The sequence below is a fragment of the Fusarium solani genome (genome assembly GCF_023522795.1).
Source record: "Fusarium solani strain SB1 chromosome Unknown bctg00000008, whole genome shotgun sequence".
Classification (NCBI taxonomy): domain Eukaryota; kingdom Fungi; phylum Ascomycota; class Sordariomycetes; order Hypocreales; family Nectriaceae; genus Fusarium; species Fusarium solani.
The window spans coordinates 703143-725755 of record NW_027072148.1 but is presented as its reverse complement, the minus strand read 5'-3'; the positions used below and the strand labels follow the sequence as shown (position 1 = coordinate 725755).

The following is a 22613-nucleotide window of genomic DNA, read 5'->3' as shown; positions in this document are numbered from 1 at the left end:
GAGTTTCAGGAGATTAGCTGCGCGTGGGGATCGACAGCCACCAACCGAAAAAAGAGTGAGCGTGGGAGGGTTGGGTTGAAAACAGAAGAGGAAGGCCGATCCAAAAGAGAGCCACCGAGTATATAACTCGCCCAAAGATGCCCCGAAGAGGACAGTCGGATCATCCGCTTTCGAATGCCGAGCGTTCCCTCCTCATCCTGAAATTGCCTGGTTCCAATAGTTTGGCTTGTTATCCATGATGGCCTCGGACCGGAACGCTGGATGCGGAAACAACGGAAATTAGAACAGGTGAGATGAGAGGGAAGAGGGCTATGCTATGCAACGGTTGCGGGAGGCCAAACGGCGGCTGCTGCGACAGCGACAGCTTCACACTCGTTGGGCTCAGCCCGCGAGGTTGCGAACCAACACGCTCTTGGAGAGATATACCGCAACTAGGGTCATCCACCCCTGGTGTTTAGCCTAATGCATGCTGGGTCATGGATAACATGCACGGTATCAGGGGCACTGACTCGCCTGCATCTCTGTATCTGGCATGGGGAGCCGGGGTTGTCATCCTCGGGGAACTGTTGCCTCTCTGGCGAGTCCTCGCGGGATGTTGGCTAACTAACGTAGGCCAAGAGTCAGCAGCAAGCTTTGACCAGACCCTGTCAGAAGGGAATGGCGGCTTTGGGTCAAGGGTCTTTTGGAGGCGGCTGGCTTTTGCGCTCCACTAGCAACTCAGCTTTATGCTTGTTTCCATGACGGAAGCCCTGTCGAACAAGTCCCGAGGCTGAAAGCGTTGGTCGTTACTGGCCCGGGTCCCCTAGACTCGCATACTTTACCGGGATTGTGAAATCGTCCGGGGTCGGGCTTGGGGTCGCCCGCCCGCTTCGCTTCGAGGCGATTTCTAGTCTAGATCGCGACCGGACTCATCTCCCCGCCTCTTGGCCGGCGCCCCGGCTGAAGGGCCCGTCTCGCGCTAAGAGGGTGCTAAAAAGGGTCCAGTGTCAGCAGTGCGTATTGCTAAATTGTCATGGATGAGGGACGGAATTCCCATCTGTGACGAACGAGGCAGAAAAGCCACAAAGCCTAGGCTTGTGTGGTCCCGTCCCGTTAAAGATTTACTGCCACGAGCGCAAAAACGAGTCAGATCTTTTGAATGAACGCTTGGCCAAGGCATAGAGATCCAACTGTTTAATATAAGCAAGTGCTCGGAAGGCCGGTCATGATCCTTGAAGATGCATGACAAGGTAGCATCGCGAACCTGTCAGGGCAGTTGAACCATGTAACAACAGAGGCCGAGACCTAGAGCATCAGGTACTTTATTATCCCTCAACACGACCCGAATTCCCCCAGCTTCTCTTTCCCCTGAGCTAGTGCCGCATTAGCAACCTACCTAAGTCACATCCCGGCCCCCAGATCTTGGCGGCCCCGGGTCGGGTTCCGCAAAGCGCGCAAGTGTTTTTTTTTTCTAGTATTTTCTTGCTAATTATTAATACTCATGTTAATGCTGGCGCCAGGGCTGAAAAAGCAGGAGGAGGGGGGGGGGAGAGAAACAAGCTACGGCAAGCCACCGAGTGACGGACTGGGCAAAGCCTTCGTCGTTTAGACCGTCGTCTTTTGACTTTTGGCTGGCGTATTTAGTCCCAAGCAAGTGCGAGCAGGTTGGAGGGTCGCTAACCGCGGTAGCTGAAATGCCCTTCTTCTTTCGTCTTGCTATAGCACCGGGAGAATGAAATTGACCATGTAGCTCGTGCATGTGTCAAGAAGTGCTTTGTATATTACCCATTGAGCCAGCCCCAGCCAGCTAGCTAAACGGGCGGCCGAACGTTTGAATGTGACGCGAAACGGAGAGAAGAGAAAGTGTGTGTGTGTGTGAGAGAAAGGGTCGCCCCCTTACTCTTCAGTCGAAGGTTCTTTTGCGTGTTGGTTGCCAAGTCCTCTTGAACCCTCCCGTTCCCCTCCTTTTCCAGAAGCACTCTTTTTTTGTTCTGCTTCCATCCATTCTTTTTACCCGCAGAAACAAGCAAAAAAATCCCGACAGCATGGTCGCCGTCAACGTCGACTCCGCCGCTGTTGTTGGTGGCGGCATCTCAGAATTGCAAACGCGCGGCTATGTCCCAGTCAGCGAGCTGGGCACGACGCCCATGCAGCAGGGCGCAATTGCCATCATCTTCCTCTCCATGAGCCTTGCCCTGCTCACCTGGGGGTTCCGCATGTACTCGAGGTTCAGTACCAAGCAGCTGGGAATGGGTATGTGCCACCAACACAACCAACACAACCAACACATTTCACCATATCCGAAACATGCCATTGAAAGTTAATCGCAATTGCAACTCTGCTAACATCTGACTGTTTATTTTAGACGATTGGCTAGCTACCGCCGCCATGGTACGGGATCTTCCCTGACATTGCTGATCTGTAGATCTTTCTTTGAGGCTGACTGACGATCCCCTCTCCACATTACAGGCCTTCTCTGTTGCACTGACCGTGCCCTACTACATGTGTAAGTCGATCATCATCCCATGTCGTCGTCAATGAGAATACATATTAACCATGCCTAGTCATCAAATACGAATACATTGGCTTCCAGACGGCTGATCTCCCCCCGACGTATGATGTCGAGCCGATGCTGTTCTGGAACTGGATCATGCAGGTCCTCTACAACCCGATCCTCGCCCTCGTCAAGTCGTCCATCCTCATCTTCCTGCTGCGACTAGGAGGACATCGTCGCAGCATCCGATTAGCAATTTACGGGCTTAATATCTTCAACCTCACCATGATGATCGCCGTCTTCCTCACTGTTATCTTCCAGACTATTCCGATTAATGCATACTGGGACCTATCTGTGGCAAGGCAGCGCCAGATTGATGGACCTCTGTTCTACATCGTGACGGCCATCATCACGATTATTACAGATTTCCTTGTTCTCTTGATCCCCTTCTGGATCTTCCTCGGACTCAAGATGCGCATTGCTGCCAAGATTGGCTTGATTGTCGTCTTCCTTATGGGTGGAGTGTAAGTATCGCCCTCACGCCCATCATCGCTCAACGCGTCTAAACTTGTCCGTCTTTTAGTGTCAGCATCGTCGCCATCGTTCGTGTCCACGAGCTACGCAAGAAGTTCTACGTCAAGGGCTACGACTCGCGACACACACTCGGCGACACCCTCAGTAGCATCGAGGTCAACCTGGCCATCATAGCCTGTTGCGGTCCAGCTTTGCGACCTCTGTTCCGCAGGATGTTCCCTGGCCTCTTCTCCAACAACAGCAGCAAGGATACTGGCAATAATTACACCCCCGGCAGCAGATACGGAACAGGCACCGGGCTGCGCCAAGGGAACAAGTCCACCACTGCATCGTTCCCTCTCAAGGATATGCATATGAGCAAGACCCATACCGAGATCCGTGGCCACTCTCCCAATGGCAGCGAAGAGGAGATCATGACATACAACGGAATCATTAGAACAACAGCTGTCAGTGCTCGGTGACTCTCCTTCATCATATTCATATACTGACGTCAATTAGGTCAACATCAAGTACGATCAAGCAACTTTATCCGACAAGGATTCTGGTCCAGACTATTCAGAACCAGTGCATCCCAGAGGCACTTGAGCAGTTAGACACTTGATAAAAAGAACAAGGAAGAAAAAAAAAATCCAGGGTACGACAATATTCAAAAGGGGCCATGAGGGTCTCGTTTAATTCCACGGCAGCGGTGACAGGCTTCAAAGATATCCAGCGGGTTGGAAGCACCGCAATCACTGTCGTTAGTTCATATGTAATCTATGTACCAAGATGTTTTTTGTTCTTTTAATGAGACGATCAATGAAATCATAAACCAAATCGCTGTCACGCAAGGGTGTGTCTAAACGTCAGTCCACAAACTTGGCTGATGAAATGAAAAGTGTGACAGGGGGCAGATCTGAGATGAAGTAATAAAGGATGTTATTTCAAGGGATATGCAGGGACGAGGGCTCTTGCATTGCCGATCCCAGACCTTATGGCCGTGCGTACACTTCGAAATTGTTGGACGACACATCCAACTAGAAACAGAGTTTGTTATTCAATTCGCTTCTATAAAGTCGGCAAAATAACTAGCAAAGCCCAATTTCCAACATGCAATGGGCTGATCAACAGACGGTTTATTCTACGCTCTATTACACTGCCAGGCATTTTCTTCCTCAAAGAAAGCCAACTTCCTACAGGTCATATAGGGTAAGAGTTCTTTCAACATGTAGTTATCCGGAGATGGATCTGAGCATTTGCCTCTTCGTAAGCCACTTATTTGCCAAAGCCATAGTAATAATTTTAAAGGGATAATAATTCATAAGTGGCTCAAGGGCCGTCTTGAGATGCTTCTAAGTTCAAGCTACTTCACGTCCTCGTCTCATTGCGTCACAAGAAACTTATCTTATCGATAAATGTGCTGCTATCACGTGATGCAGAGAACGGAGGTTGCCGATTGAAACTGGTCACATGACTATCCATGCCGATGTCCAGATTAGAGCCGGCCAGGGTCAGCCGTGATAGTGGAATTCATGGTACTTCTTATCCAAATAGGCAGGGCAGGGTCTCTGCAGTGGCGTCAAAGGTACATGTAGAAAAGAGATCTCATAAATTACAGGTAATGAAGGACCCTGCAACATGTGCACACATCTTATGCGCCTCGATGAGATGTGATATATGACCATGCAAATTGAGGAACTGTTGTCACAAAGATATCGCATGTGACTGTTCACAGTCAGATCTGGAAGGTGCAATTAACGTCGCCCTTTTGGTCTTGCTGGGGTCTATATGTTGTCCGGAAACTCGCGCTGGTTATGCCAATCATCATTCATGTCAGAGATGTGATCAAGTTGAAATCCGTTGCCTTCGACTTTAAACCTCCCCGTAACTCAGAACTGCTACCTAGGAATTTTTTTTCAGTCTATCTGCTCTACAGCTTAAACGGCCTGATCTTGGCTCCGTTGGACGTGTTCAATTCCTCCATGACCAGGCTTGTCACTTCTTGCGCGACACCCCACGATAGTTCATAACCCCTCCCTCCAGCCCCATAAGCATGCACAACTGCTCGGCCATCCTCCCCCAAAGACGAGTTTCTCTCAACCTGAAGACGCATACCTCCATCTCGGGTCGGTCGACGTCCCACCACATCTGCTATGACATGGGGACTTTTATCCCCCTTGTAGCCCTCCAGTGAGGCGGCAAGACCATGATCCAGCCCTTTGGCGGCTTCTATCAACTCCTTCCTTGTGTCGAGACGCGGCTCCGTCTCCCAGTTATTTGGCTCTTTTGTACCTCCAATGATGGTGCCACCATCAAAGAACCGAGGAATAACAAAGCTCCAACTTCCGTCCTTGCATTGTCGGGTGATGGTCTTGGAAAAGCTGGTGAGGTTTGTGAGAACGATTTGGCCTGTCGATTCAGAGTCAGTACAGAATCGAATCAGGTAGGCAGACTTAAGAAAAAAGTCCCCGGGATTCTGGGTAAAACTGCGTACCTCGCGTCGGGAAACATTTGGGGTCCCCAAAGCCCACGCCGCTCGCATTGATCACGGTGGCGACATCCGGAGCCACCGAGAACCCCTCCCATTCATTGGCCAAGTTTCTTTTCAAGGTGCTGCCTCCTTGGAGAAGAAACTTTCTCAAAAGCCCTGTGCAGTAAACCGGGGCGTTGAGGCAGAAAGTTTGGTACTCGAAGCCCAGGAGCACACCCGGAGGGAGAGCGGATTTCGGTAACTCACGAAATCCAGCCAACCCCGTCTCAGCTTCAAAGGAGCTACCAATCCACATCTGATACGCTTCATCCGGAGTCTCGAGATACTCTACGCCAGTAACAGGCGTGATGCCGATCCACGGCTCTCGCTCTGCTTGGCCTTTGAGATGCTGGACAGTTTGTTTCAGCCAGGTCGCTTCACGAGCGAGTTGAGGTGTTGACGCAGGGATTGGTCGAACGTGAGCTCCCGCCCAAACGGATGCATAGTCAACTGCGTGTGAAGTGGGAGCTCCTGGTGTGCAGGTTGGGAAGTCCCGGGACACTATCATGACGAGATACCGGTGCTCAAGATGCTCTTCGGCCAATTTTGACTGTATGCTCAGGGCACAGGTAAGTCCGATGATTCCAGCTCTATTGTGGATTAGCACTGAATAAGGAACTTTTAGTGTTTTTATACCCTATCACCACTATTCTGCGCTTTGGATGTTGAGCAGTGTCCATGTTGATGATCACAGTGATATGACGTGTTTGCCAATAATATTTGAGATAAGTCTTGTTTTCACTTTGCGTAGATAGTAGAGAAAATATTCCGAGCCTGAGGGAGGATATTTATCTGTAGCGGAGGCTCAAGTCCTTGTCATAGACACCAACGTTGATCGGATTGTATCTCAGGGGCTCGGATATCCCGATCTCAGCCTCCGTTATCGGTCCTTGATCGAGAAACCAACCCCCGGCATTTACACTTTCTGCTTAGTTTTGGTGTATCAAGTGTCTGACATCCCTAATATTCCCGAATAAGCGTAGTGGCGTATGAAGTTCTCTGAATATCGTGTGTGCTACCCAAGGTGGCCCTTTTTCATGGCACGGCATGGGAGCACAAGATATGTACACTTAATAGGTATAATTTTCCTAGTCTATTTTCTATCACCAAGCTTTGTAATATTTCTCACATTCCCGTAATTTTTATTTTCAATATCTCTTTATTACAATTTGAATTTCGCTATGAGGTTGAACAACTTGGCCACATCTTTCAAGGCACCTCTGTATTCAAAACAAGACTTATTATAACCCGATCAACTCGAATATGGCCACGGCGCTCTATTCCCATACTGTATCAATCTAAGCGTGGTGAACTCGCTTCAACTCTGCAGTAACATCATCCATAAACATCTGAGCCTTTCGCACATCGGCCATGTGCATAAAGGGATGAGGTACACCAGTATAGCGCCTGACTGTAGTCTTGACACCCGACTCCACGAGGCGCCGTCCATACTGCTCGCCTTCGTCTCGAAGAGGATCGCAGCCTGCGGTGCAGATGAAGGTGTCACAAACCCCAGTCAAGTCTCCCTTGAGGGGACTCAGGAAAGCCTCTCCCCGAGCAAAGAAGGCGACTCTCTCCTCCTCAGTCTTGGGAGCCCAATGGTCCCGGAAGTAGACAATACGTTTCCAGTTGAGGCAGGGCGCCAGAGCGTTTTCGGCAAAGGATGCGAAGGGGCTTTCTTCCGGGGTGGCGGGTGTATCATGGATGACTGTGCAGGGAACAGCCAGAATAGCTAGAGACTGGTTAATTAAGGGGTAATAGTGAACCTAATGCCTTACCTAGTTTTAAAGGAAGCCCGTGGTCCCGCGCGAGCTGCTGGGCCACGGCGCTTAGTGTTCCCCGGCGGAGATGCCTCCGATCGAGATAGAGTCAGGACGAATGTTGATATCACTCCCGTGGCGATGCACCTGCAGTTAAGACGTCAGTGCCGGATATACAAGGGCTGCAATGGAATGAAATTTTTGCAACCAACCCAACGGATAGCCGCCCAGGCGTCATCGTGCCCTTTACCAAAGGCGTTTTCTGCCATGAAGAGTCAGTAACTGCTGTGGATGAGATAGTAGAGAACGAACCAGGGCAGTGTCTATAATTGACATCCACGACCATAATCCCAAGTCGATTCCGCCACTCCATGCAGAGTTCGGCGTCGCCAGTCAGATCACCAAAGGTGAACCCTCCACCTACAGTGCGTTAACCCGTCAGTCCTGGACATGGCCAAGGCGAGAATGCAACGCACCATGAAAGTTGATGTGAACTGGGTACGGGCCCTGGCCAAAAGGCGACTTGCTGGCGTCGGGGTGATAGCATCTCGCAGTGAACTCATGGCCATCATCTGATTTGATCTTGATGTCTTTGACAAAGGGCTCATTGGAGAAGTCACGGCACCAAGGCGAGGCATATTTCTTGGGGTTCGCGCGGATGTCGGCGATGGAGACGGAATGAGTCGCTGGCTTGTTCGCAAGGTGAATGTTGTAGTATTCGATGAAGTCCTTGTCTAGATGATCAAGAAAGCTGGGATCGATCGGGTTCTGAAGGGCGTGAGCAGAGCTCGAGTTGCTTGGGGTTTCGGTGGTGAGAGCGGGTGCCATGTTGATAGACTTTGTTACAGGAAAAAGGTCTTCTTTGTTTGGATTATGCTGCAAATGTGACGCCAGTGGCCAATACTTGGTATTTATGTCATCTGACCTTCGGTCGGCTTCCCTAGGGATGCTTGTTGATCGGTAGCTATATGAATAGCCGATCGGCATCACAAGTTCCCTCGGGCCAAAAGTCGAAAGCGCTTCTAAGCCGGGAATAGATCGAAAATGCCTCCGGGATCACAGGGCCAACCTGTGGACAGCTGCAACCACACGGTTCCGACGTCCATCGGCATTGCCGACGAGTCACACGCGACCAGGCGCAGTGACGCGTAGAGATCGGGCAAGTCTACCACGGAAGGAAAGCCATCTCCAGGCTCAGGCCTGAAATCCCGGGATACTTCCTCTTCGGACGAATCAACGGCTTCGGCGGTGGGTTCTTGCGCGAGATCACCGAGATATGCGGCTCGGTACATGGCTTGCATGGCATTCAAAGCCGAGAGCCATCGTTTAGCCACCTTCCAGTCATTTTTCCAGGAGACAAAGATACGACGGATCGTTTCTAGATAGGATTTGGCCTGATTGACTGTCTCTTCGGCCGAAAAGGTTTCATCGCCGGCATAGATGACCCAGAGAAAGGTGTTTACTGCCGAGAGGATTGAAGCGGCGACCCAGATCGATTGGAGTGCGGGTTGACTAGGCCGACCTGACTCGAGTATTGTAATGAGCATCTCGCCGATAGCCATGGCATTTGAGACGCATGTCTCGATAAGACAGTTTTCGCGATGAAAGTATGACCAGCCAGCTGCGTCCATACGCTCACAGAGAACAGTGAATCCGTCCAGCTGCGGTAGATATGCTTGATGGGCAACACACAGCGAACTTCGTAGCAGCATGTGTATCGAGACAAAGCTTAGCCCCTGGCCAATATCACAATGGTTGTGGTAGTTCTGAATACTCCACTGCAAACTAGGTCCCAAGGATGAGTGCCAATCTTGGAGGATCGAGGTTAGTTGGAAGAACAGACTCTGCGGATCAGTGGGAGGATGTTTGTCGAGATTCCTCCGACAACAGACGTTAAAGTCAGCCAGCTTGCCCCAGAGGTAGACGGTGCGGATGAAATAAGGAGCTAGACCGATCTCTGAAGGGTATCCCGCAAAGGACTGGATTCCTTCAAGAGTCAATCCTCTTGACCCCTCCTGGTAGGCCAGGGACGTATCTGTGCTCGGGAGGGCTATTCCGATGTTCACTTCCGATAGGCAATGCGGCTTGCATAGGAGGGATGCTAGGGCTCTGTCGAGTAGCAAGCATGCCCAGTACGTGCGGCGCCGGATCTCTTGCTCTCTTGGGCCATACCTCTGATGGTAATCCTTGTTGAGGCGCATGATCTGGGCCATCCGGATAGCAATTCCGGCGTACATCCAGTGCCGAGATCCAGAGCCGGCGAGAAGCTCGGCAACGGCTAGGACCAGATATCCTTGGATGTGAGCGACTGTGAAAGATTAGTAGTCGAACTGATGACCGTAGGTGAGCGAGATTGCATAATGGTGCCCTACCACTCGGTTCATCCGATGCAGCCTTGGCCTTGGACCGAGCCATCTGCGAATAACGCTTCCAGACTTCCTCCCCGCTGGATAGTTGGAATCCTTCGGTCGCTTCCTCTGGGGCGAGGTACCGTGCACAGAGGCAGATGATGGAGTACACAAGGAAGGGTTTACGGTGATAGTTGGCTTCAAAATCAGGACGGTAATCAAAAGAGCAAAAGTCGGATGCAAAGTGTCTGGTAAAGAAGAGCTCGAAGCAACGCCGCACAGACTTGCGGCTCATGACAGTATCGCTCACATCAGGGCAGCTGGCGGTTTCTGATACCGGTAGGGAAACGGGGGTATCAACCTGATGGCCCTGAGGTGATGGTATCAACTCGGGTTGTGGCGATGATGGCCAAAGACACGGAACTCCAGCCGATGCACAGAACCTGCAGCGAGGCCGTACTCCATCACACTTGGTCTTTCGGCGCCGGCTGGGTGGTAATCACAGCGTCAGATTTTGCGGGGGATCATCATGACAGGTCTGGGGAGCATACCACGTCCCACAAGCTTGTGGAGTTCGTCGGGGGACTCTTCGTCGTTGGCCAGTATTCATGCTCAAGTCCATGACATGAAGTGATATCAGTCGGTACAGGAGGATGCTGGTCTTCAGAAATACCGGCTTTTCCGTCGGAAGCGATCGGAGTATGGCCTGGACAAGTGCGGGGATTGATCGGCTTCTTCGGCTCATCCGATGATAGGGCTTATCGGTATCTTGTGGTGATATGGGATCAACCTGTAACTTGCGGAGTGATAAGCTTAACTAGATGGAGATGGGTTCAATATCAGATGTGGTGGTTGTGATGGGGTATAAGACTGCATAAGATGCTTGGGTGGCTTGAACTTCCAATCTAGTCATTTCAGATCTGGTTCATTGATCTGCCTTCACAGTTCTTTTTCTGACCATCATGACTATTAACAATCCTGCCGCGATGGCTCCTAAGCCGTCGGAAGATCTAGAGCTTCAAAAGACCCCCTCTAAAGACCTAGACATCGAGGTCGACAACGGGGTTGCCGAGCTCCACCTCGATGAAGCTATCGTTCGGTCTCTGAGGCGAAAGGCCGATTTCATCCTCATTCCTGTCTTGGCTATTGGATATCTGATGAAGTAATACCCAGAAATCATCCCTCGTAACAGCACAGTCGACTGACCTAGATGAATAGCTCGCTAGATCGCAGTAATCTAGCCAACGCCAACACTGCTGGCCTTGAAGATGATCTGAAGATGGCCGGGAGGCAGTATAACGATGTTCTCACCTTCTACCAAATCCCATTCGTCGTATTCGGGCCCGTCATTGCCATGTTGACTCGCATTATTGGTGCCAAATACACTATCTCGGGAATGTTGTTTGTCTTTGGTGTGGCGTCCCTGGCTACCGGCTGGGTCAAGGAATATCATCATCTGATTGTTTGCCGTGTATTTGTGGGCACTTTTGAGTCTGGGTTTCTTGGATCGTAAGTTTACTGATGGGTCCCTGGGAGAGAAAGCAAAGGCGGCACTGACACAATGTTTCTTCAAGGGTCATTTACTACCTCTCTATTTGGTATACTCGAAAGGAACTGGCCAGTCGAATAGGCATCTTCTACGCCGCCTTGACTGCGTCTTCTGCCTTTGGCGGTCTCCTCGCCTACGGCATGTTTCAAGTCACACCGAGTAGTGGCTACTTTCGCTGGTCCTACTTATTCTTCCTCGAGGGTGGCATGACGGTCTTCTGGTCCATAATATGCTTCTTCGTGCTCCCTGTCGACACACAATCAGCTTGGTTCCTCAACCCGACCGAGAAAGAAGTCGCTGTTCTGCGACTGGAGCACGACTCAGTCCAGAGTCTCTCGACAGAGTTCAGCTGGAGAGAGTCACTGTCCGAGTTTACCACACCACATGGATACATCCGTGTCGTACTTTCTTTCGTCATGGGAGTTATTCTGACCTCCAACGCAAACTTCCTGGCCATGGTTGTGAGGCGTCTGGGCCATGGCGTGGTGAAGACGCAGCTTGTGAGTGGTTTCTTAGCCACCCTGACTCTAGAGTACAAGCTGACCCAATATTTCAGTACACAGTTGCGCCAGCTTTGACTGGAGCTGTTTTACTCTTTCTCTGGTGCAAGTCGTCGGATCACTTCCTTGAGAGGGGACTTCACAGCGCCTTCTCCGATGTCGTCAGTCTGGTTGGATATCTTCTACTCTTCACTGTCAGCACTGACAATTTGGCTGTGCTCTACTTTGCCATGTTCCTGTGCACCATCGGTGTAGGTATCCCAGGCTTTGACACTGCAAGAAACCAAACCGCTTACATTTGCAACAGGCATACCCTAGCACACCGATCAGTGCCACATGGACGGTAGCCAATATCCCCAACCTGAACGCCCGAGCCCTAACAAGCGGCATGTTTGTAGCCTTTGGCAACTGTGGTGGGTTCCTGTCAAGCAACATCTACCTGAAGTGGGAGGCGCCGAGGTACAGCACTGCCCTGAAGACAAACATTGGAATGTGTGCCATCTCCATCTCTGCGACTACTGCCTATGCTATGTGGATGAGGTGGGAGAACAGGCGCCGTGATAGGCTTTATGGTAAGCCAAGTGGTTCTACAGAGGGTATTACTAGCTCTCGGGACCCTCAGTTCCGATTCCAAGCATAGATCCTGAGTTCATGCCGAGATGCTGCTATGGGAGCGGATCCTATCCGTATTAGGAATTTCAGGAGGTTGTTTGAATAATGTGTCCTATTTGAAGGTCTTTATTTAGATCCTCAAAACGGGCTGTTCGGAATCTACGAGGCTGGAGGGTGACTACAAAGACAAGCGGTGACGGATTGTTATAACGAGTTGCTAATGCAATTTGACTATGTATTTCCTTGCCACGCTTGCTAAAGTAAGCAAACATAGGCAAGCGCATAGTTAGTTTACTTAGATAATAATCTAACTACTCTTCGTAGCAGTTAACTTAGAAACTTGAACAATTGCCTTCCTATAATACATTAGGACGATGTCTTAACCTTGGCAAACACCTCATCAAGCCAACCCAGCGTCTTGAAAGCTAGCTGCTGCTCGGCACCAAGAGCGCAATGCTCTCCAGCACCCAGCTCAGTCTCGAACAAGAAATAGTGAGACTTTTTGCCCAAAAGTCTCGCCATCTCCTCTGGCTGCCCGGGGGCAAGACCGTCATCTTGGCCCGAAGCAACAAAGACGGGACATTTGATCTGCGAAAGCTTCTTCTCGTCGAGATTGAATTCGCCGACGCCCGAGAGCCAAGTGTAAGGATCCGTGGTGTTCCAAGCCCATGTACCTTGGTCGACTCCCCATTTGAATTGAGTAGGAATATCAGGAATAGCGAGGAGCTTATCAACATATTCGTTAAAGCCAGTCTTGTTTCCAGAGGTGAAGAGCTCGACCATCTGAGTTGGGAACTTTTCGAGGATGGAGCGTTGAAGGTTGAGTAATCCGTCGATGGCGACTACAGCAGCGAGACGGTGTTCGCGTGTAGCGGCCAGAGGCGCCAGAAGCCCACCAAAGGACAGTCCGATCAGCGCGACGCGATCGGGGTCAACATCCTTGCGCTGACGGACATAGTCAACAACAGGAGTAACGGCCTCGCACCATTCCGGAATGAAGCCAATATTCTGTTGTCGGCGCACGGTGGGCTGGCCTGGACCTTCATAGGTGATGCAGTTCCAGCCACGGGCAGTGACCTCGCGACAAGTGCCATGATACAATGACTCTTGATTGCCATCATAACCCGTGCCAACGATTATAGTAGGAAGTCGTTTTCCGTGCGTGGCCTCCTTACCAGGAGGAAGCTCTGGAGCTGCTGGGTAGAAGTATGCGGGTACAGTAAATTTGGCGGCCTTCAGTTGGACAAAGGTTGGAGGCTTGGGCAGTAGGTTGACGGCCTTGTTGAAGGCTTCACTCTGCTTGTCCCAAAGTGTGTAGATTCGAGGATCGGACTGGTTTCCGTGCAGGAAAAAATCGGCAGCCCGGTAGTAGGAAGACGATCGGAAATATGCTTTGCGGGCGGATACCCAGGCCTTGTTGCTCTCTGCCTCCTTGGCTTGAGCACCAATCTTGTCGCCAAGAAAGTTGAACTCTCTGTACCAGCTCTCGATGTTTCCGGGTTCAATGAGTGCGGCGGCTCGAAGAATTTCTCCTGTGGCAGCACCTTCCTCGTTAGAGAGGGAAAGGTATTCCTCGAGAATGAATGCAAACTCGCTATCGCTGCTAAGCTGGTGCATAGAAGTGGTGGAGTTGCTAAGAGTGATGTTGGGTGGATATGGCTGGTTGTTGTTTGCGCCGGCAACCTATATATAAAATACCAAACATCAGCCACCGCTATTTTCACGGCCATGGATCATGGTAAGAGGAGATACATACAACAACAAGCGCGGCGCTAAGCGTCATGAATTGCTTGGAGAAGATCATGGTGCCTTGTGGTACAAGAGCTAGTTGAGTGTCGATGTGGGTGAAGACGATATCTGTTCTCAAGACGGATTCATGACGTGTTTAAATACTTGATCGTGTCAATCAGTCAGGGACTGATCACCTTGGTTACACTTCTTCCCCTTCGAATGAGTTGCTCCATGGGCCCTAGACTGGACCCTGTCATTCGGTCATTGAAGTCATCGCTTGTAACTCGGATCGAAAGAATTACTTCAATTGGAATAGAGAGTTGCGGCGCTGTCGTTCTCGTTCAAGTCAGGTCCCCTGGTGGGCTGGGGCCTCTTACATCAGCGCTAGGACATTTCAACTCGCATCTCGGGAGGGACGGCATGGCATGACGTTGAAATCTCACGTATTGGTGGCAGATCTCCTCCGCCTTACTGTAATCGGGTATCGGCATGTAAAAGCGGGGAGTCGTTTGAACGAGAACGACGCAAGGAGGCTGAAGTTCCCCCAAGATCCGCAATGCCTTTTCAAGGTAGCTGCCATGTGTTGACAGATTACAATTTATGTTATCCCTGCTATGTCATGAACTTATCGTCACAGTCTGGGATGTAGGTGAAGCTATTCTTAGTTAAGTTCGGAAAACTTGAGAATATCCTAGACAAGTGTAAGAGTCGTCAGCGTGTACTTGCTAAGCCCCTGCAGTTAATTTTCATATGATGACTCCTATATTTCCTTAAATTCTTGCTCCGACTTAAAACCCTCGTCCGAAAAGTCCCAGTTCAAAACTATCAGCCTTGAAACCCTCTGAAAGCCAACCTCTCGTAGAATGAGCCCATAGCAACCCAGACACACACTTCCAGCATGGCGATATCCATGCTCCTCTGAGCTTTATCTTTAAACTCTTCCTCCAACACATTAAAGCTCATTGGGGTCAGGGATTTAGGCTCTCCCCAGCTAGGTTCCATAATATGGAAGAGGCTTTTGAGTTAAAGACAGCCCCGCCTCTACTGTCTGGCACAAGTTATTTCCCCCTACCCGTTGGCTTATGTGGGGCTAGGGCCCAGGCGAGCCAACCTAGTAAGCTAGGTTAGCTATAAAATTATGAGATAATTATAAAATCCGGGATAGCCCCCTTACTTACTAATATCTTTAAATCTAAGTAATTATTACCTATTTTAGCCGCTTTTCACGATATTAATTAATAGAAAATAGCTCTCTTTTATTAATTCTTTATTATACTAAGTAATATAAGTCTTAAGGCCGCCCGGGAAGTTATATAATTATATACGCGGTATACCTAAGGCCTCTATTATAATGCCTCTATTACTATAACCTAACCTCTCTTACTTTATACCGCGGCTATATAGCATCTTAGCTTTTCTTATATTATTATTTAAAGGTTTATAAAGGTCCTAGAGACTAGAAATATGCCTTATTAAGTTAGCTAGCTATAGCTCCTTATAGATAAAAAAGAAAAAGCTATTATTACCTTTATTATATAAATAAAAAAGTCTAATTTTCTTACCTCTAAGCCTAAAATTAAAGATATTATAATAATATTTCTTTAATATAAGAATCTTAATATAAGGCCTATTAATAAGATATAATATATTTACTTCCGCGGTAATTATTTTAAGCTTAAATAAGTATTTCTTAAAATAACTAAGTAATCCTATAAGTCCTAAGAAGCTAATAGCCTCTATAACTTAAAGTAATAATTTAAATAGCTTATTAAGGCTATTTAAAGTTATAATATTAATACTTTTAAGTATTAAAATATTAATTAGGCTAATATTAGAATTAGGATCCTTAAGGAAAGTATTAAAGTCCTTATTATATAAATAAAGTAAAAATTATAAAAATAAGTCTTCTCTTTTTAATTATAAGACTTATATTATTATTAATATAAGTAATATTATAAGTAATATAATACTATTATAACTTATCTTTAAGATATTTTTAATATTAGATTAAGCTTATATAAAAAGAAATCCTAATATTTGCTTTGCCTAGTTAGAAATAATATTTTTTAATAGCGAGATTATATTTAAGTAAGGGATATAATTTAATTAGTATTCTTAGGGGAAATCCTCTATAATATAAAGTTATAAATTTATATTTAAAAAGTAATTTAATTATAATAAATTCCTATAAGACCTTATATAAAAATATATTAAATATAATATTTCTCTTATTTCTTATACCGCTAATAAAATTATATAGTGCCTTATTATACTTAATAGCTTTATTAGGTATAATATCTTTACTTTTAAAGAGTATTATATAAAGTTTAATATTATTATAACTCCCTTACTTCCTTACTTTATATATATATTATAGCTAATAGATATAAGAGTCTTTTAGCTATTAAAAATATATATATTAAAAGTATCTTATTAAATAGCTTAAGAAAAAAATATTTTTTTCTTACCTTAATTTTATTTATAGCTTTTAAATAAGTTATCCTCTTTTTATTAATATAATTACTAAGTTAAATTAACGTACTTGATAAGTAAGCGCCGCAGTTAAGCAAGCGCCGCACTTTTCTACCTTACACCTAACCTTTCATTTAATCAATTGATTCTTAATAACCTAATATGTCAGCTACTACTATTGAAGCTAGAACCCTTCTTGCCCTTTAGGCCCTTTAAAATAACCTAAAACTAAGCATCCGATGCGCCGCAAGTACCTATATAGTCGATGAGCGATGACTACATCACCGCTAGCAAGGCATCTAATCTCGACGCGATACCATCTAGAAATCGCGTAAGCTATCTGATCTAGAGGAAGAGATCCTTATTTACTTTATTCTTGATCTGGATTCACGAGATTCCCCCCTAGGCTTCGTGGTGTAAAAGAAATGGCTGATTAATTGCTTGCCGACTGCGATGCGTTACTAGTTGGCACGCGTTGGGCTTATAACTTCGTTAAGCGGCACCTAGACCTTAAGATGCGTTTCTTTCGTAAATATGACTATTAGAGAGTTAAATGCGAAGACTTAATAATTATCTGTAACTGGTTTAGGCTCGTGGGGAATATAATCGCGAAGTATGGCATCTGATTAGATGATCTTTATAACTTTGATGAGACTGGCTTTCTTATGGGTATGATTGTAAGCGGAATGGTCGTTATAGGTTTAGAAAGGCATTTAAAGCCGAAATCAGTGTAGCCTAGAAACTGGGAATAGATTATGGTTATTTAAGCGATTAATGCGGAAGGCTAGGCGATTTAGCTGTTTATTATTAGCGCGGGCTAATATTACCTCGCTAACTAGTACCGAGAAAGTAACCTCTTGGGCGATTGGGTTATTGTAATGACCTAAAATGGCTAGACCGATAATGAGACTGGTCTAGAGTGGCTAAAGCACTTTGACTGGTATATAGCTAAGTGATTAAATAGTTGCTATTGTCTCTTAATCCTTGATGGCTATGAAAGTTACTACTCTATTGAATTTGAGAGATATTGCGAGGAAAAGAAGATTATCTGGCTTTGTATGCTACCTTATTCCTCTTATTTGCTCTAGCCCCTTGACGTTGGGTGCTTTAGTGTGCTGAAGAAGGCTTATGGTTAAGAAATAGAGCGTCTGATTAGATGCTCTATAACCTACGTTTCAAAGACTGAGTTCTTTCTGGCCTTCTACGCCGCATATGAGGCTACTATAACGGAAAGAAATATTAAGGGGGCTTTTAAAGGAGCTGGCCTTATTCCTCTTGACCTAGAAACTGTGGTCTCGAAGCTTGATGTTTAGCTATGGACGCTAACGCCGGTTAAGGAGGCAGCTAAACCGTTGACCCCTTGGGCTTTAAGGACCTTAAAGACCGTGATTGAGGCCGGATCTCAGTCTAAATACCTTGAAAGGCGGATTAGAAGGCATTAAAGTAGCTCGCCAGAGTTAATCTTAGAGGCTCTATAGTCTCTTATAAAGGGGATAAAGGCTATTATGCATTAGGTTACCTTATTGACGGCTAAGGTTAGAGACCTTTGAGAGGCGAATGAGATATTAAGCCGGCACCGGAGGGCAAAAAGGACTAGACTGCAGAAAAGAGGGGTGATGATAGTAGAGGAAGGAAGGCAAGTAATTGATTAAATGGATGTGGATGCGTAGGTAGTGGGTGAATCGTCGAGGAGTGGTAGTTAATGAAGGTCGGCGCGACTGGGTATTCGGCGTTGTGGTGTCTGCGGTAAGCCTGGCTATAATGCAAGGATGTGTTAGGTAGTGATTGAGACGTCTGGGGAAGAGTATAGTGAGTAGTTTTAATTAATTAAATGGTTTATGGTATTTTTATCGCGATAACTCTAGAGGGGGTTAAAAAAAGTGCGGCACTTGCTTGACTGCGGCGCTTGCTTATTAAGTATGTTATATTATAAAAAATCTTTAATAATAGATTTATTATATATAATATTATCTTAGGTTTTAAGAAATTAAGAATCTATTTATTAAATCTTAAGCTAATAATAATATACCTTACTAAAAAGTAGCTTTAATTAAAGTAGGCTATTAACTTTACCTTTTTCTTACTTCTCTCTTATAATACTTACTTCTAAATTACTATAAATACTATATAATACCTCTTAGATTATTATAATAATATCTTTAGCTCTTTAATATATACTAGGCTTTATTAGATATATAATATAATTATAAAAGCTATAATACTTAAGTTTATAATTATTACTTATATAAATAACTACTAGGCTTAAATTAAGAAGTAATATAATACTAAAAAAAAAAAAAAAAAAAAATAAGGCCTATAAGAGATTTCTCTTATAATATTAATTTATAGAAGATTTAAGATTAATAAAAAGAAATTATTATAGAATTATAAAAAAAAAAAAAAGATATAAATCTAAGCTACTTATAGCCTTATAATATAAGAGATAAAAAAAATTAAAAATAAATAAAAAAAAAATAAAGAGATTATAATTAATAATATAAAGAAAAAACTATTATAAGCTTAATAGCTAAAGTATATAAGAAAAAATATTAAGTATTATTTTATAAAGATATAATATTTAAGTATATATTAGATATTTACCTAAAAGCCTAATAGCTTTATAATAAATATATATTTACTATAAGAAGTTATTAAAGCTATTTATAAAGCTAGCTTTACCTTAAAACTACTTAGCGTAATAGATTAAATTACCTTATAATATCACGACCTGATAAAGCACTTATTACGTGACTAATAAAGGACCCATGGTTACCTACTAATTAAGATGCGATTACCTCTAGGAACTAAGTAATTATGGTAATTACTTTATAATCACTTATAATTACCTATATAATTACTCTAATTAACCTCTTAGGAATAAGTAATTAAGGTAAAACCCCTAAGTATATAAAATATACTTATTATACTTCTTATATAATAGCTACCTTAGCTATTAATATAACTTAGTTATACTTAATACCCTTAAGTATATTACTAGATATAACTTATACCTTATTTAAGATAATATAATATTCTTTACTACTAATATAAACCTAGTATAACTAGTTTATCCCTTAGAAATATATATAATTATTATATATTAATAGCTCTTATTTAGTAAATTACTCGCATTACCTTAAATAATATTAAACATAATAGCTACCTAGGTAACTCCTACTAATAACTACTAGCAGGTCCCACCTATCAATCACTTACCTACTATACCTATATAAGCCGCTTTAATTAATAAGGAGATAAAAGATAGGGATAGCTTAGACGAAGAAGAAAATAAATAACTTTAAGCTTAGATCACTACTATAAGCGCTGAAATAGATATTATATGTAAACTTATTAAAAGAATAGATAAAACTTAGCGCGCCTAAAACGTAAAATACTTAGATAATATCTAGAATATTAGTAATATAGTAGCTACCGCTATAAATAGAAGGGATATAAGAGAAATCCTAAAGCTAAACCCCTTAGAACCCTTTAATAAAACCGCCTATAAGTTATTAATATTCTTTACTTAGCTAAGGGCATTTATAATATATTACCTAACGTAGTTTACCTTGCCTATTAGTAAGGTCTAGTACGCCGTAAAGAGACTTAAGAACTACGCCGCCGCATAGTTTAAACCTATTATAAGGGAATACCTTATGGCCCTAGCTAGCTAATATTTGCCTCGCACCTATTACCTCTACTTAGACTATAAAGCCTTTAAGGTAGCACTTTAATAAGCCTTTAAAACTATTAATAAAAAAGCATAAGCTAAAAGAGAGATTAAAGTACTTTAATAAACTTGATTTGCCTTAGAATATAAAATAAAATACCTCTAATTGGCTTTAAAGCTTAATTAGAATTAGGAACCCTTAATATTCTTTTTTTTAATAAACTTAAAAAAGAAATATAATTAGAACTCTATAAAGAAAAATAACTAAATAACCTTATTAAATATATTAATAAGGTAATTAAAATTAATAACTAATAGTTCTCTTAAAAGAAACTCTAAAACCCTAAGTTTAATAGTAATAAAGCTAATAACCCACGGTTTAATGCTAACTAAGATAAGAAAAAAAATAATAATACCTCTTATAATACTAAAGCTAGCCCTATAGTATTTAGAGCTATATAAAAAGGCAAATAAGACTACCGCGGCCTTAAATGCTATTACTGCTATAAGATAAATTATATTAAAAAGGTTTACTATAAGAAATAATGAGATATTAAGAAAAGATACTATTAACCTAATTAATAATAATCCCTCCTAGAAGGTAAGAAATATATTAATATAGCTTATTAAGCCTAATGGGAAGATAAGGAACCCTAAACCGCGATTTAATTAACTAAGCTTATTATAATATTATAAAGTAGATATAATATGCCTAGAAAAAGTTAAGATAAATATAAATAAAAACTAGATATAGAAGTATCTTATAATTAAGTAAGATACCCTAGGAAGTAGCTAAAGGAAACCTAGGATATATAGTAGTAACTACTCCTAAATTAATAAAATAAGGGAACTCTATACTATACGTAATAAATAATAGGAAGGTTACTATTGCGGTTACCTAGAAACTTAAGTAAAAAAAAAGGCAATACTAGTAAAATAAAAACAATAAATGCCCCTAATACTAGCTAAATAAGTAAACTATAAGAAAGCTACTATAAAAGACTTCTATTATAAAAAATAAGTTATAAGATATAATAAATATTTCTTACTACTATCTATTATATACTATAGAGATTATTAATAAGATAACCCTATATAATATAACTGTAACCTATGCCCACGATACTAAATCAAAGTATTATAAGAATATAATGAAACCTATAAATAATAGAAATAAGCCTATGATAATAAAAAACCTTAATAAACGGATTAGCTTACCCGAGCTAATAGCGCTAATATTTACTAAACCAGGTTTAAATATAGGATAAGGAAATTATAAAAAGAGCTATATAAATTACATACCTAATAATAAGAGGTAAGAAAAAGTAATAAAGAATTATAAAAGGAGGAAAACTACCCCTGGCTATATGATAAGAATAATAACTAATATTAAAATAACCTATAAGAAAGATATATCTAGATTGCACGGGAATATATAGATATAGTAGATATATAAGAAATCTATATTTAAGCCTATTATAAGGAATTAGCTAAAAACTTATAATACTAAGAAGCACTATTTAACCTATAAGATAATATAAAAATATACCCTATATATAAAAAATACCTTAGTATTTCCTAGATATCTTATTAATATTACTAGTATGAGGAACATAGGGAAAAGAAGTAAAAATAAAACTATTTTCTTATTACTTTATTAGCCTAACTAAATAATAAACCTTATATATAATATAAAATAAAAGGTTACTAAGTATTCCACTAATATAATACTATTAATATTATATATATATAATACTATAAAGACCTATACTAAGCTATCTAAAAGCATAAATAAACTATTTATAAAGTAAAAGACTAATAAAAATAAGTTAGCTAGAAGGAAGTACTAAAAGAATAAAAACTAATAACCTAGTTAAAAGATAAAAAAGACCTAAGATAAGAATATAAATAATAATACTAAGACTAGCTATATAGCTAGGATAATATATATAACTATAAAGCATATAATAATAATAAATATAAGTATAACTATATTAGCTATATACTATTAAAAAACTAGGAAACCTACCTATAAAAGGGCCATAGGCAAAAGAATAAGCTATAATGCCATAAAAGGCCCTATGTACTACTAAAGGAGGATTAATATAAAGATATTTTAAAATACTAATATAAATCAAAAGGGAATAACTATATGCTTTAGTAAATAATAGAGCTAAGTAGAATCTATTTAACCCGAGGATAGCAAATAAGCTTAAGCTATTATAGAGATATAAGGTAGAGCCTTATATAATAATTAACCTTAAAAGGAAGTAATTTAATTATAATAATAAAGTTATTAATAGTGAGATTAATTACCTTAAAGTTTTTATTAAAGGGAAGAACTAAGAAATCTTATTTAATATTATACCTATAAAAGGCTATAACCTAATACTTAGGTACCTATAGTTATGCTAATTTAACCTATATTTTAATTAAAGGATTAGCTAAGTATTCT

At 42.8% G+C, this 22613-nt stretch overlaps 6 protein-coding genes across 6 annotated transcripts; 2 read left to right on the top strand and 4 right to left on the bottom strand.

The window, feature by feature from the left end:
• Positions 1 to 2024: 2024 nt before the first annotated feature.
• MRS44_012264 (uncharacterized protein) lies at positions 2025 to 3592 on the top strand (the record flags this gene model as incomplete). Its single annotated transcript, XM_046269536.2, has 6 exons — positions 2025 to 2232; positions 2345 to 2370; positions 2449 to 2485; positions 2544 to 2997; positions 3057 to 3453; positions 3506 to 3592. 6 exons carry the CDS (start codon positions 2025 to 2027, stop codon positions 3590 to 3592), a joined length of 1209 nt encoding a protein of 402 aa, XP_046133284.1.
• A 1324-nt stretch (positions 3593 to 4916) lies between these two features.
• MRS44_012263 (uncharacterized protein) lies at positions 4917 to 6196 on the bottom strand (the record flags this gene model as incomplete). The annotated part of the gene is made up of 3 exons (XM_046278526.2): positions 4917 to 5395; positions 5481 to 6106; positions 6153 to 6196. 3 exons carry the CDS (start codon positions 6194 to 6196, stop codon positions 4917 to 4919), a joined length of 1149 nt encoding a protein of 382 aa, XP_046133285.2.
• Positions 6197 to 6814: 618 nt separating this feature from the next.
• MRS44_012262 (uncharacterized protein) lies at positions 6815 to 8104 on the bottom strand (the record flags this gene model as incomplete). The annotated part of the gene is made up of 3 exons (XM_065618742.1): positions 6815 to 7248; positions 7589 to 7696; positions 7753 to 8104. The coding sequence occupies 3 exons, from the start codon at positions 8102 to 8104 to the stop codon at positions 6815 to 6817; spliced, it is 894 nt and encodes a 297-aa protein (XP_065474814.1).
• Positions 8105 to 8298: 194 nt separating this feature from the next.
• Positions 8299 to 10246, bottom strand: MRS44_012261 (uncharacterized protein; the record flags this gene model as incomplete). Its single annotated transcript, XM_046269537.2, has 3 exons — positions 8299 to 9584; positions 9649 to 10112; positions 10176 to 10246. 3 exons carry the CDS (start codon positions 10244 to 10246, stop codon positions 8299 to 8301), a joined length of 1821 nt encoding a protein of 606 aa, XP_046133287.2.
• A 340-nt stretch (positions 10247 to 10586) lies between these two features.
• MRS44_012260 (uncharacterized protein) lies at positions 10587 to 12313 on the top strand (the record flags this gene model as incomplete). The annotated part of the gene is made up of 5 exons (XM_046278527.2): positions 10587 to 10786; positions 10843 to 11133; positions 11199 to 11673; positions 11730 to 11924; positions 11981 to 12313. 5 exons carry the CDS (start codon positions 10587 to 10589, stop codon positions 12311 to 12313), a joined length of 1494 nt encoding a protein of 497 aa, XP_046133288.2.
• Positions 12314 to 12651: 338 nt separating this feature from the next.
• MRS44_012259 (uncharacterized protein) lies at positions 12652 to 14089 on the bottom strand (the record flags this gene model as incomplete). Its single annotated transcript, XM_046273827.2, has 2 exons — positions 12652 to 13968; positions 14042 to 14089. 2 exons carry the CDS (start codon positions 14087 to 14089, stop codon positions 12652 to 12654), a joined length of 1365 nt encoding a protein of 454 aa, XP_046133289.2.
• Between the last annotated feature and the right edge of the window lie 8524 nt (positions 14090 to 22613).